A 12,982-nucleotide genomic window follows, 5' to 3' on the forward strand; every position below is an offset into this window, starting at 1 on the left:
TGAAAGAAAAGTGGATGTTCACCAAGATCAGGTATGGAATGACATTTCAGGAAAGTCAATCCCTGCCCCTCGCTCTTACTCTTCAGGCAACCTCTGTTTGTTTTATTGCAATGATACACTAGTCCTCTGCTTCCTTGTCAGCATTTGATTATATCAGCCAATTTTGGTCAGTCTGAGCAAGAATGTGCAGTGTTACCTTATTGTGGTTTTAATTTGTACTTTCTTGAAAACTGATGATTTTGAGTGAGTTTTCATGTGTTTACTTCTTGGGTGAAGTGTCTATTTACCATTCCTTCTTCATGTACCATGTGCTCTATCCCAGTGGTTCTCAGCCTTGGCTGCACAGTAAAACATCTTTGGACTTTTGCTCTGGGCTCCATCTTCTGAAACTCTGATTTAATTGCTATGGCTTGTGGCCCCCGTCATTGGTGTTTATAAAAGATGCATCCTTGGTGATGTCATGTACACCTAGTTTTGAAAACCCTACTGTTGTACTTTAGCGTTCTTAAACTTCAGTAGGCACCAGAATCACCTAGAATGCATGTTAAAACATAGAGGGCTGGAGTCCACCCCAGAGTTTCTGATCCAGTGAGTCTGGGTTAGAGCCTGAGAATCAGCATTTCTAACAAATATCATTCCACATGATACCATGCTGCTGTTGTGGGGCCATGCTATGAGTTCCACTGCTTTAACCAGACTAAACTGGCAACTTCCCCAATTCTTTCATGGCTTTCTTTTTTGTATATGCTCTCTTCTCTCTGTGGAATGCCATCTAATCCTTTGTTTTCTTTGCACACATTTTTTTCATTCCTCAAGAATCAACTAGAATGTTACACAGACATTGTGAGGTCTGCTATATCATCTCACTTTCCACACCCGATTGCATGACTTATGTGATAATTTTACCTATCATACTGTTTTATTTGTTCTGCTTGCAACGTCTTCTATTCTACCCAGTGAGAGTTCTATGAAACCAGAAACCAGTAGGTCTTATTTTTTAAATCTTAAGCAACTGGCATTATCTGGCACATAACCAAATTTCCACTATTTATTAATTTTTTGGGGGGTGGTGTTTTAATCAGTAAGTGTTTGGGCGACTAAAGAAAATGATATGTAAGGCTTCTCACATACTCAGTTTTCATAAAAACATCTGTTACTAAATTCATGGCCAGATTACATGAGCCAGAGAACAAATCTATAGCAAAAACTGAAACAGAAGCCCTGTATTATCACAGGATACTGTTAGTATTATCTTTATTTTAGGAAAAAAAGCCGTAAGGGAATAGAATTAAAAATAAATTATTTTGAATTGAATATGCTGGGAGCTATTAAATCAAATAAAAATTTAAAAAGCCGAAATCAAATCACAGTTCTTCTCAGAGTATTGCATTTGTTTCCTGAAATCTTTCTTATCAAATAAGAAGTGCTTTTTAACAATTTGAATACCCTAGAGTTTTTAAAAATACAAAGTTCCATATGAAGATTATGTTGCTAGAAATGTAATGTTTTATTGAAAGCTTCACTGGCAAAATGAGATGATCATAATAATAGCGATAATAAAAACAGCTGCAATTTACTTGTTTATTTTGTGCCAGTGACTTTAAGTGCAGTCCATGTATTATATTATTTAATCCTTACATAATCCCCATGATGTGGATATTATTCTGTTTTCATACCAACCAAAAGAAGTTAAATAGTTTGTTCAAGGCCAATATTCCATTTTATTTCTATTTAGGGGTGCCAGATAAAATACAGGAAGCCCAGTTGAATTTGAATTTCAGATTAAATAACATTTTTGGTACATACCATGGAATATTGGGGACATGATTATATTAGAAAATCATTTACTATTTATCTGAAATGCAACTTTGAGTGTCCTGTATTTTATTTGCTAAATCTGGGGACCCTATTTCTGTCTGACTCCAAAATATTTGTATCAGACCACTAGGTTGTATTGCAATTCAGTTCTCTTATGTACAGATAATTCCCAGTTTACTTATATGAAATTTATAGAATAAACTTCAAACAATTAGCAAAGCATTAAGGCCTTTTATGATTTGCCCTCTGTCCTCCTGGTCCCCACATTCAGGGGTGCAGCAAATGCCAAGGCCTTGAAATAGGAGCTGAGCAAGTTTGTGCTGGAAGCTACAGAGCTCACATGGAGTGAACGGGAGAGAACTAGGAGCCAGATCAGAGAGGTAGTAGCGGCCAGATCATGTAAGACTTTTTAGATCATTGTGAGGACTTTATATGTCTACTCCAAGTGAGGTAGGCAGTTAGTGGAGAGTTTTAAGCACAGTGACATAGCGTGGCTAAAGCTTTAACACAACCAAATTGGCAGCTCTTTGGAGAACAATCTGCAGAAGAATAAGGCCAGAAGCGGGGAGTTACTGCAAAAATTCAGTCATAGTAGACTTTGCTCTATAGTAGAACTCATGGTTCAGCCTTTAAGCTGTGGGACAGGGCATTATTCTTGCAACTTTAATGTGGAACCTGATGTGGCTTCTCTAGCACAATGAGACCTGAAGGGATCTTGCACCAATTGTACCTTGTGGGTCCTGCACCTTTGAGTGTGAGGGAGGCATACTGGGTCTCACAAAAGGCAGCAGGAAATGCTGTGGCAAAGGTGGCATCCTCAAAGGGGAGGCAGGTGGTGAGCAGGCAGAAGAAGCACATCATCAGATATGCTCCTGAGCATAGGCATCATGCTTTCTGAGACCCCCAGAAGCAGTTGGGGGAGATTGTGAGTGAGTGGCAAGGTATTGTAGTTATGCAAAGGCTGATATGAAGCTAGTAGACTTTTATTATTAATATAAACTGTGATTTAATTTGTCCTATGTCTGGAAATGCATGGAAACATTTGGGTCATCAAAATTAGATACATGAAGTTAAGTGGGGGAAAAAAAAACAGAAAATATAGGCCAGGTGCAGTGGCTCATGCCTGTAATCCCAACACTTTGGGAGGCTGAGGTGGACAGATCACCTAAGGTCAGGAGTTTGAAACCACCTTGGCCAACGTGGTGAAACTCAGTCTCTACTAAAAATACAAAATTAGCTGTGCATGGTGGCAGGAGCATGTAATCCCAGCTGCTCGGGAGGCTGAGGCAGGAAAATTGCTTGAACGTGGAAGTTGGAGGTTGTGGTGAGCCAAGATTGCACCACTGCATTCTAGCCTGGGTGACAGAACAAGACTCCGTCTCAAACAAACCAGAAAATATACAAAAGGATAAAAATGCCCTACAAAAAAACCAGGAAGATTTAGTAAAGTTTGTCTGACTTTTGGAAAAAATATGTAAGAGGATACAAATGCCCTACAACAACAACATCAAGAAATGCTTAGAAAAATCTGACTTTCCTAAGTCTTTTTTGTCATAGTGCAGTAGGTCACCTAGACTAGATCAATTGCAGGACACAGGCACCATGCTTGTTTGTATTATCACTAACACCTCCAAATAATGGTACTGCTTTCTTTATGCCTTCAATATCTGTTCTCAGTAGGAAAGGGAAGATAGCTTAGGATGGATTGGTAGAGTTTAAGAGGAAGGTCTTTGCTGTGCTGAAATACAAAAATCAACCAAAATACAAAATCAAACAGATTAAATAACTACAGAGTAAAACAGAATGCCTACTCTGTGCCAAGTATGTGCCTTTTAGACATTATTTCATTTACTCCTCACAGCAGTCTTTGGCCAGACACATATTATTGTCAACCCTCTTTTACAGATGGAAAAACTAAAGCCAGTGATGGCATAGGTAAGTGGCTTGTTCAAAGTCATGGACTTTGAACGTGCTTCTGTCGGACTACAGGCAGAGCTTTCGTTTCTAACAGTTAAGCCATCCAACCTCTGGGAAAGAGTTTTCCTTAATGGCAGAGTTCTTTTACTAAAACAAAAATGATTGAAATCAAGTGAGATCCCAACAGTAGCAAGTCTGAAATAGGGGACAGATAATAATAATAGGGGACATTTACAACAAAGGGATCAGAGCTCTTAAAGAGGCAGAATTTCAGGTGGAAATCTGGAAACAGAGATATCTTCCTATTACACACTTTCTCTCCCATCAAAGGCTGAGTCATACCCCATTTCTGTTGAGAATACCTGGCCAGTGGGAATGCATGACCCTGGCCATTTGTGCCTCACCAGCAGGTCAACTGCAGGACACTTGCATCATGGCTGTTTATGCTATCCCTAACTCCATCCAAATTACACTACTTCTTGCTTTATGCTCTCAATATCTGTTCTTGGTAGGACAGGGAAGATAGCATATGATGGATTGATAGAGTTCAAGATGAAGGTCTTTGAATGCTGTGCTAAAATACATGCCCAAATCCAACAGATTAAGTAATACTTTCTTGCTTCCTTGTGATTTATACTTCTAACTAATTCAGTTGGCACTACCTTTGTGGAACATGCCTCACAAGTTCCTGTTTGTCCTCCAGCCAGAATTCATTCAAAATGATAAGAAAAAGAAAGAGAAGCACAATTGATAAGGGGGATCATCCAGGTGAAGGACTTCGTTAGGAAAGAAACAAAAAGTCTCAAAAAGGAGACATTTTCAGTCTTTCTCATAAAGAAAGATCAAGAATATCGATCAAAATGCTTTATGCATTCCAGTTTTTCAATATTGTACTAGAATGTTTGCTTTGAGTTCTCTTCAACTGAAGGATTGGATTTGAGGTCCATACCCTCCCCAGTGTGCATAGAAATTCAACAGTTGAAGCCGAGGTGACTTACTGCTTAGTTGAATGTTTTGTTAAATCCTGAAAGATGTATTACACTGTAGTACTCAGCTTGCATATCTAAGTATTACACAATTCAGCTAGGTAATTCTACTGTGGATTCTTGCTGGATTTGCCTGATTTGATTGTGTGTAGTCAGCAAAAGGAAAAGTAATTATAAGTAGAATTCAAAAGAAGTCAAATTCTCCTTAAGGCATTTAAATGTTTTGCTTGTCTATAGTTTCCTTTGGGAATTGATGATTTAGCTCTGTAGTTTCAAAACTTGGCCTGATAAAGCACAGATTCCAGGGCTGCTTCTTGAGATAATCTATATTGGCATTTTTAGCAAGCACCCTAGATATTGAGTGTAAGTTGACCAAAAACTCTCCTTTGGAAAACACTGGATTAGCCTAAGGCTCCATGGCACATCTGACAGCTTTATAATGTCCTAGAGTGTTCACAGAAGCCTTTTCTCATACACCTGAGGAGAGCTCATTTGCTTTTTTGAATTAGCATGGTGTTAAACACTAGCTTTCCTATAGTATTTCCATTTTGGCAAAGGCTACTTTAACTTTGGATGATGTTATTTTATACAAAGGATAATACAGATTTCGAGGATACAAATAGAATAAAAGAGCTTGAAATGTTGTATTTGTGAAGTTTCCAGTAGTTTTATTTTTTAAAGTTTACCTTTATCTGTGTATCATATGAATTATCTAATGCATTTTGGATTTTAAATGTATTTTCCATAAAATGATCTGGGGATGATGAAGGATGGGTTGAATATCTTCTTCAACTTTAGCAGATGCCATTCCTTTAATTTGTCATCCTTCAAGGTGAAATCCCAGCCCCATTTCTGCCAGGTGTGTTTATTGACCATCGTGGCTATGTCTGGTTCCCCACCTGTAAACTATGTTTTTCGTGTGGTTCTTACCACGACATGCTGCTTTGTATTTTTTGTCTGTGGCCTTTAACTTCAGTTAGTTCATATCTTTCTTATTTTCCTTCTTGATCCCAGTGGTCAATCAGTGAATACTTGCTAATGGATTTATTCAGAAACACAAGTATAGTAGTGGTTTCATAGTGCATGTATAGTGCATTAATATAGAGAGTTTAACTGTAGATAAATCCAAATTTTGATTACTATGCACTACTGAAATATATAGGTATAGATTATTATAGAATCAAAGATTTTTAGTCTTGACAGGCTTCTTATAAAGTCCAAGGCTGTTTTTTTGTTTTTGTTTTTGTGCATGAGGAAATCGGTCATCTCTCTATTTTGTTTTTTTTTGAGATGGAGTTTTTGCTCTGCTGCCCAGGCTGGAGTGCAATGGTGCAATCTCAGCTCACTGCAACCTCTGCCTTCTGGGTTCAAGCAATTCTCCTGCCTCAGCCTTCTGAGTAGCTGGAATTACAGGTGCCTTCCACCATGCCCAGCTAAATGTTTTTTTTTTTTTTTTTTTTTTTTTTTTTTTTTTTCAGTAGAGACGAGGTTTCACCATGCTGGCCAGGCTGGTCTCGAACTCTTGATCTCAGGTAATCCACCCACCTCGGTCTCCCAAAGGGCTGGAATTACATGTGTGAGCCACCACACCCAGCCAGGAAATCAGTCTTCTCTCCACCAGACACTAAACTACTTGAGACAAAGAGCCATACACACACACACACACACACACACACACACACACACACACACACACACACACACATATGTATTTAAAAAAAAAATAATTTTATTTACCTCTATGTGCCAGGGAAAAATATTAAACTTAGTCTCCTTTTTCTTTTTTTTTTTTTTTGAGACAGAGTTTTGCCCAGGCGGGAGTCCAATTGTGCAATCTCAGCTCACCACAACCTCCAACTCCTGGGTTCAAGTGATTCTCCTGCCTCAGCCTCCCAAGTAGCTGGGATTACAGGCATCTACCACTGTGCCCGGCTAATGTTTTAAAACTTAGTCTTATACATTTCCTTTAAGCATTTCAGATTACATTGTGTATTTCACCAACAATGGAAGCTTTCAGACTTTACATGTCTTGTAAAAACAAACAAACAAACCAAAAACCTAATATAGATAAGAATGACTTATTGATTTGAAATCCATGTATAAGCAAATAGTCCAGTGAAACTTAAGTTCAAAAGTTTTTTTTGTCTTGTGGGTGTAGCTGTGTCAATGTGCCTAATTTATAATAACATTGAGTCTAGTAGGTTAGATATTAGATATAAATTTAGATGTAAGCAGTAGTGAACAGTAATGCCTAAACTGAAGTGTATAATCTGAATCTTTATGAGGACCAATTTATATTATTGTGAAAAACTTAGAAACTGATTTGAAACATGAGTATGATTCATATGTGTTGTACATAGTTTTCAATAATTACCAGCAGGAAATTTTAGTGGATGGTATAAGTGGAATAACTGCAGGTGAAACTTTACTGGATAACATAAATGTAGTGACTTTGCTGGAGAATATAAGTATAGTGACATCTGTGCACCAAAGGCACCTGGGAGATTTTTTTCAAAACACAGGCCAGACATGCCCTGCTGGCTATAAATCTCACTGTCAATGAGTGTGGGGATGGGACTTGAAAAGCCATATTCCTAAACATTTCATTTCATACATAAAGCAATGATTTTAGTTATCCCTGCATTTTTGGTAGCACCTGGTGCACACGTGATAGATTCCCAAATGTTAGTTGAATGAATTGTGTCATAGAAATCAATTTTGCTAAGTGTATATTTAGAACTAGACATTATGTGGATAGTCTGTGCTCATATCTTTGGATTCTCACCACCTCACAAGGGGCACCAACACCTACAGCTATCCTATGAACTCATTTTTCTGATTTTTCTGAATCTCCCTCACTTCAGATCCAATTCTTATTTCCTGTTTATTCTTTTGCAATGGCATTCTGGATTTGCCTTGAGCAGCCAAATGGGCATATGTTACCAGCTCTTCTTTGTGAGAAAAATTCGTAATTAGAATTTAATTAATTGTATCTTTCCTGTTCAAATTGATGATGCCCTATATTATCTAAAAAGAAAAGATTTGTGTTTATTTTGCTTTTTGGAACCAAGGATGATTTGGTTCAGTGGCCTGGAAAGGAGAAAACAGTGAATACAAGACTAGGGAATTTTTTCTTGGCCAACCACTAGGAGAGACTCCTTAGTTTCAATCTGGATTGCAAGGACTGAATGTTAAGCCCTTTCTCATCTATTTTCCATGTCTTACAAACAAAATGATATACTAGAGATAGGATTTAACTCTAGCTCCCTAAGTCCCCAATAATAATACCAGGGTTGAGGGAGAAAACCTGAGTACCTCCAGGCAGGTGCTCAGTTCTAATCAGCTACTTTCTGTGTATCTAGAGCATAGTCCAGATACCATGGTTTGGATTTACTGCCATGACTATACAGTCAAGCTTTGCTCCTTCAGACATATTGCTTCTGGGACACATACGCATCCAGAGTAAAAATCAAACAGAATGGGTTTTGAGATTTCTGATCTTGCCATACTATGCTGTAAATAAGAAAGTCAAGAGAGATTCAGAGAAGCTGTTTGGTTAGGCAGGTCAATTGGACTGATAATGACAGAGCTAGGACTTAAATTGGCCATCTAATTCTTTCACCCTTTAATCCAATATTTGGAGTGATTTCATGCCCATGTAGATGACTCGTCTTGCATCTGAGCCCCTGATTCCTTAAATCCTTCACTTGCTGTGACTTTTGCATTGATCTCACTCCTTCCCATGGAGCAGCTCATCATCTAGAACTGTCCACATATGAAAAACTGACCACATACTTGGTCCTTAAGTACAGACTTTGTTTTCTTTTATTCATTTAGTTCCTCTTTCTCTGGTCCTTAATGGTATAGGGGCTTTTCCCCTTTGTTCCTTTATTTTCTCATTTTTAACCACACCTGCCCCCCACAGTGTTCCCTTCCTTCCCTGTTGGTTAGATTCCATGACCCATCTAGTCAGCCATTCTTTGTTACTAATAGCCTCAACTCCTTTTATTTATTGGTTTTCATTTTTGCACTTATCTGACAAAAATGCAACTCTGAACAAATCGCTTTCTTCATGCTTCCATCAGCGTTGATAAAAGCCAATGGAGAAAAGGCAGATTGATAACTTCATCACAGTCGTTCTCAAAGTGTGATCCCCAGACCAGCAGCATCAGTATAATTTAGGAACATGTTAGAAATACAAATTCCTAGAGCCCTCATCAGCATACTGAATCAGAATCTCTCAGAATGGGACACAAGAATCTGTGTTTTTACAAAGTTCTCTAAGTAGTTCTGATACACATTGAAGTTTGCAAATTACTACTCTATTAATTCTTGATCTTTAACCTTAACTGGCTGCTAACACTGCCAATCTTTTTGTTTTCTAAATTAGTAATCCTTAGTGTTTTCCATAGACGCCTTTTCAAATCTTGTTCATTCTCTTCAAATCTGTGATGGTGCCTGTGTCTCCTCATTCCCCAGAGGTTATCACTCTCTGACTTATATTAGTTTGTGCTTGAACTCCCTCAAACTCCTGCCACAACATTCTCAGACTAACCACAGTCACCTGCAGTGGAGGAGTCTTCATGTCTATATGCTTCTGTTCTACATTTCTTTTCTTTCAGCTTTTAGGACCTTCTCCCTTTCTCTTCACAAAGTTCCCTCTCTCTATTGACATCCTTCACCTAATCTCATCACAGCTTATATTCACACTCTTTGGTGTTTTGATTCTACATGTGATGAAAACATTGTAGGGATTTAAGCAGGGAAATGGCATTATCTGACATATAGTTTATAAAGATTTTTACCCTTCTGTGGAGAATGGGTTGCGTGAGGCAAGAGTTGAAGCAAGAAAAGCATTTTGGATATTACAGAAAATCTGAAGACAGCGGGTGGTGGCTTGAGTCATGGTACTTGTCATGGAGTCATAACTAACTTTGGGCTGTGAGTTGGAAGTAGAATTAACAGGGATAAAGGTGGGGGTCAAAGATGATCTCAGTCTTTTGGTTTTAATAATTATGTGAATGATCATGCTGTTTACCAGAATGAGGAAGCCTGGGAAAGAATAAGATGACTGGAAAAAAATCAAGTCTGTTTCTGGCCATGTTAAATTTCAATTGTTTATTGGAGATGTATGTGGTGATAGGCAGCTCAACATTTGACTCTGGGGTCACAAGAAGAGATTAGGGTAGAAATGGATTTAGGAATCTTTGGCCTATCGGTAGTATTTAATGCTCTAGTATTTGGTGAAGACACCTTGGGAAAGGGTGTGGAAAGGGAAGATGGCATAAGACAAAGCCCTGAGCTAACCCAATATTTAAAGTGGGAGTATGGAGGGAAAATTTCTAGTACAGGAAAGTGAGCATGAGCAACTGATAAATTAGGAGAATTTCTCAGAAGAAGGAAGTGGTCAGGTATGCAAAATTCTGCTGAGAAATAAATTAAAATAAGAACAGAGAAGTAATCATTGTAAATGGCAACTTGGAGGACCCCACAGAGCTTGAGGAATGTAATCACAATGAAATGCTGACAGCAGAGGTCTGATTAGAATGAGCTGAGGAAATCATGTTGAATTAGTCCTGCCAAATCATGTGCTCCTGTCTAAGGAGAAGCTGGGACATTTGTTTGTTCTTCACTCTAATCCTTAGTCAATAGATTCCTGAAATCAATATATGTCTAAGAACAGGTGCTTAAGTTCTGCAAACTGATGCAGACTTCAGTAGAAATGGGTGGATGTTAAAAGCTCATATTTGGAAAGTTTGAATGAAGGTGTTGACTGGCACAGTGGCTCACACATGTAATGCCAGCACTTCGGGAGGCCAAGGTGAGATCACTTGAGGTCAGAAATTAAAGAGCAGCCTGGCCAACATGACAAAACCCTGTCTCTATTAAAAATACAAAAATTAGTCAGATGTGGTGTTTGGTGCCTATAATCCCAGCTACTTGGGAAGCTGAGGCAGGAGAATCACTTGAATCTGGGAGGTGGAGATTGCAGTGAGCTGAGATCACGCTACTGCACTCCAGCCTGGGTGACAGAGCAAGACTCTGTCTCAAAAATAAATAAACAAAAAGTAATGAAGGTGCCATGAGTTCTAACAGATCTGGCATGTTAAGTCAATACAGAATCTATAAAATTCAGCTGTCTTTGAAACTATTGATAAAAGAACCACTATGACAAAATGAGTTAAGTAACAATAGGCACAGTATTAAAACAAACTGGAATCTGATTTTACCTGGGATAAGCCAAGTTTAATATGATCAGTCCATAGATATTTGAAGTTGGCAACATATACACACACACTTGCCCACATGTCATTTTTTATTAGTTATGTCCTTTGAGATAGTATATTTAATTTCATGGTTGATAAAATATGAGAAATATCCTCATCAGCATACATTTACCAAGTAAGTCCATGATGTGGTTATGTACGAAAGGATGTCTGGAAATGAGCAATATAATGATTACAGTATTAGGAAAATAAAACATATAAAGAAGCAGTTTTTAGCCAAATTCTCAAATCATAAGAATTGATTATCAGGCAGCACAGGCGTTGAAAACAGTGAACTGGCCATCTACTAAAGTGCCATCTTAGGGAGCACACTGTAGAAAGGATTGCTGGCTGTACAAATAGTATAAATAATTATCAGTTAATAAAACAAGTAAGAAGGGGACCCAGTATCTTCCAGTATACTGTAGTTTGTTACCAGGATATTGTATCTGTGTACAGTTCACTTGCAATGGCCTAAATGCAAGATCCCTTTTGCAGTGGAGCATTTTGGAGGGAATGTTTCATTAGGGACTTTAAATATACCTAATCTTTTATATAGTCTTTATTTTACTTCTTCATTTATATCTTCCTAAGTTAGCAATAAAGTATTGAGCACTTATTATGTGCAAAGCACTATACTCGTGTTTTCTTAAATATATGTATATGAGAAATAAGCCCCAAATGATTTAATTCTTATTTTAGAATGAATGAGTTGCTACCATGCTGGTGTTGCTACCCAAAGGGTGTGGATACCAAATGTTTAGTTCCTACCAGCTCATGACCCCCATCTTCATCGAAGTCCTCCTCTATCCCATCTGTCATCTCTTCTCCATCGGCATCTGGCCCTCCTTCAGCAGGCTCCTCTGTAGAGTGATCTGCATTCTCTGACACACATTCCTCTTGGATCAGCACTAGACTCTCTTCCAATTGCTTCTTCTGAGCTTCTGAGGGGGGAAAAAGCAAATGACTACTACCTTGGGTTGCTCATGAGCCATTTGGATAAACCATGAAAAAACAGTCCTTGAAAGGGCAAACTCTTTGTTCTATTAAAGGTGTACAAAAGGTAAGGTAATACTATGCTTTAAGTTGAATTTTCTCAGTCATGTAAATCATGTACATATGTCTATGTGTACTTAAATGTAAGCATATTTATTTTAATGGAATTAGCAAAAATTAGGGAATCCAGATGGTAGTAGTACATAAACTAGTAAGATTTAATTTTATATATAGTGCTTTCTAATAAGGATAGTCTCTCTGAGAGGAAAATAGAACAAAAACAAAGGGCAAAAAGCAACATAGAAATTGTTCACTCAAGGGAGGAGGAAGAAGAAAGCTCATTGACAAGTTCAAACCTAAGTGAAAAAGACAAATAAAAACTTACTGAGGAAAAAAGTAGAAAAGAAAATATATAGTTTCTCAGCAACATGTCTATGTGAACAGTTCCCTGAAATTTTAAAGTCTAAATTCTGTTGACAGGTGTGGGTAACTTCAGTGGTTAAGGACATAAATTCTGGGGTCAGACAATCTGAGTTCAAAGTCGAGCTTCATTAACTAATAGTGTTGCGATGCTGTGCAAAGTCAAAATGATTAACCCTCCATGTGTCTCAATTTTCTCATCCATTCAATAAGGATAACTATTTCCTAAACTTTCAGCATTTGGTGTAGTGAATTGGAGTGTTAGTATAGTGACTAGCAAATAATAAGTGCTCAACAAACAAAGCTACACTCTATATTAGTAGAACTTCTTCTAGTTGTCAGGATCTGTGCGTTCCACTTACAGAAAGCTGCTCAAATAGGAGTTGTGCCAGCAGCATCATAATTGTTTCCTCTACTGGGTGGTATTCATCTCCTATGATGATATAAAGAAGTGTTGGGCTTCCAATAAATTAGATCATCATATGTTTCTCCTTCTCTGATTTATTTTCATGTGTTCATGACTATTCAAAATTGGTTGTTTTCACTAATTCTGCTTACTTTTTTAATCTGATGATTCTT

General features: G+C 37.9%; 1 protein-coding gene across 19 annotated transcripts in view; it reads right to left on the reverse strand.

The window, feature by feature from the left end:
- RALYL (RALY RNA binding protein like) overlaps positions 1-12,982 on the reverse strand; it is a 768,288-nt gene that overhangs the window by 24,733 nt on the left and 730,573 nt on the right. For 12 of the 19 annotated variants that reach the window (XM_074386926.1, XM_039464901.2, XM_074386921.1 and 9 more), the window contains one exon: positions 11,759-11,931. The exons of the other annotated variants lie outside the window; for them this stretch is intronic. In XM_074386926.1, the coding sequence (XP_074243027.1) occupies positions 11,759-11,931 (173 nt within the window). The remainder of the gene's footprint in view (positions 1-11,758; positions 11,932-12,982) is intronic. 19 annotated transcript variants of the gene reach the window in all.

The sequence above is a fragment of the Saimiri boliviensis genome, chromosome 15 (genome assembly GCF_048565385.1).
Source record: "Saimiri boliviensis isolate mSaiBol1 chromosome 15, mSaiBol1.pri, whole genome shotgun sequence".
In the NCBI taxonomy this organism is placed as follows: Eukaryota; Metazoa; Chordata; class Mammalia; order Primates; family Cebidae; genus Saimiri; species Saimiri boliviensis.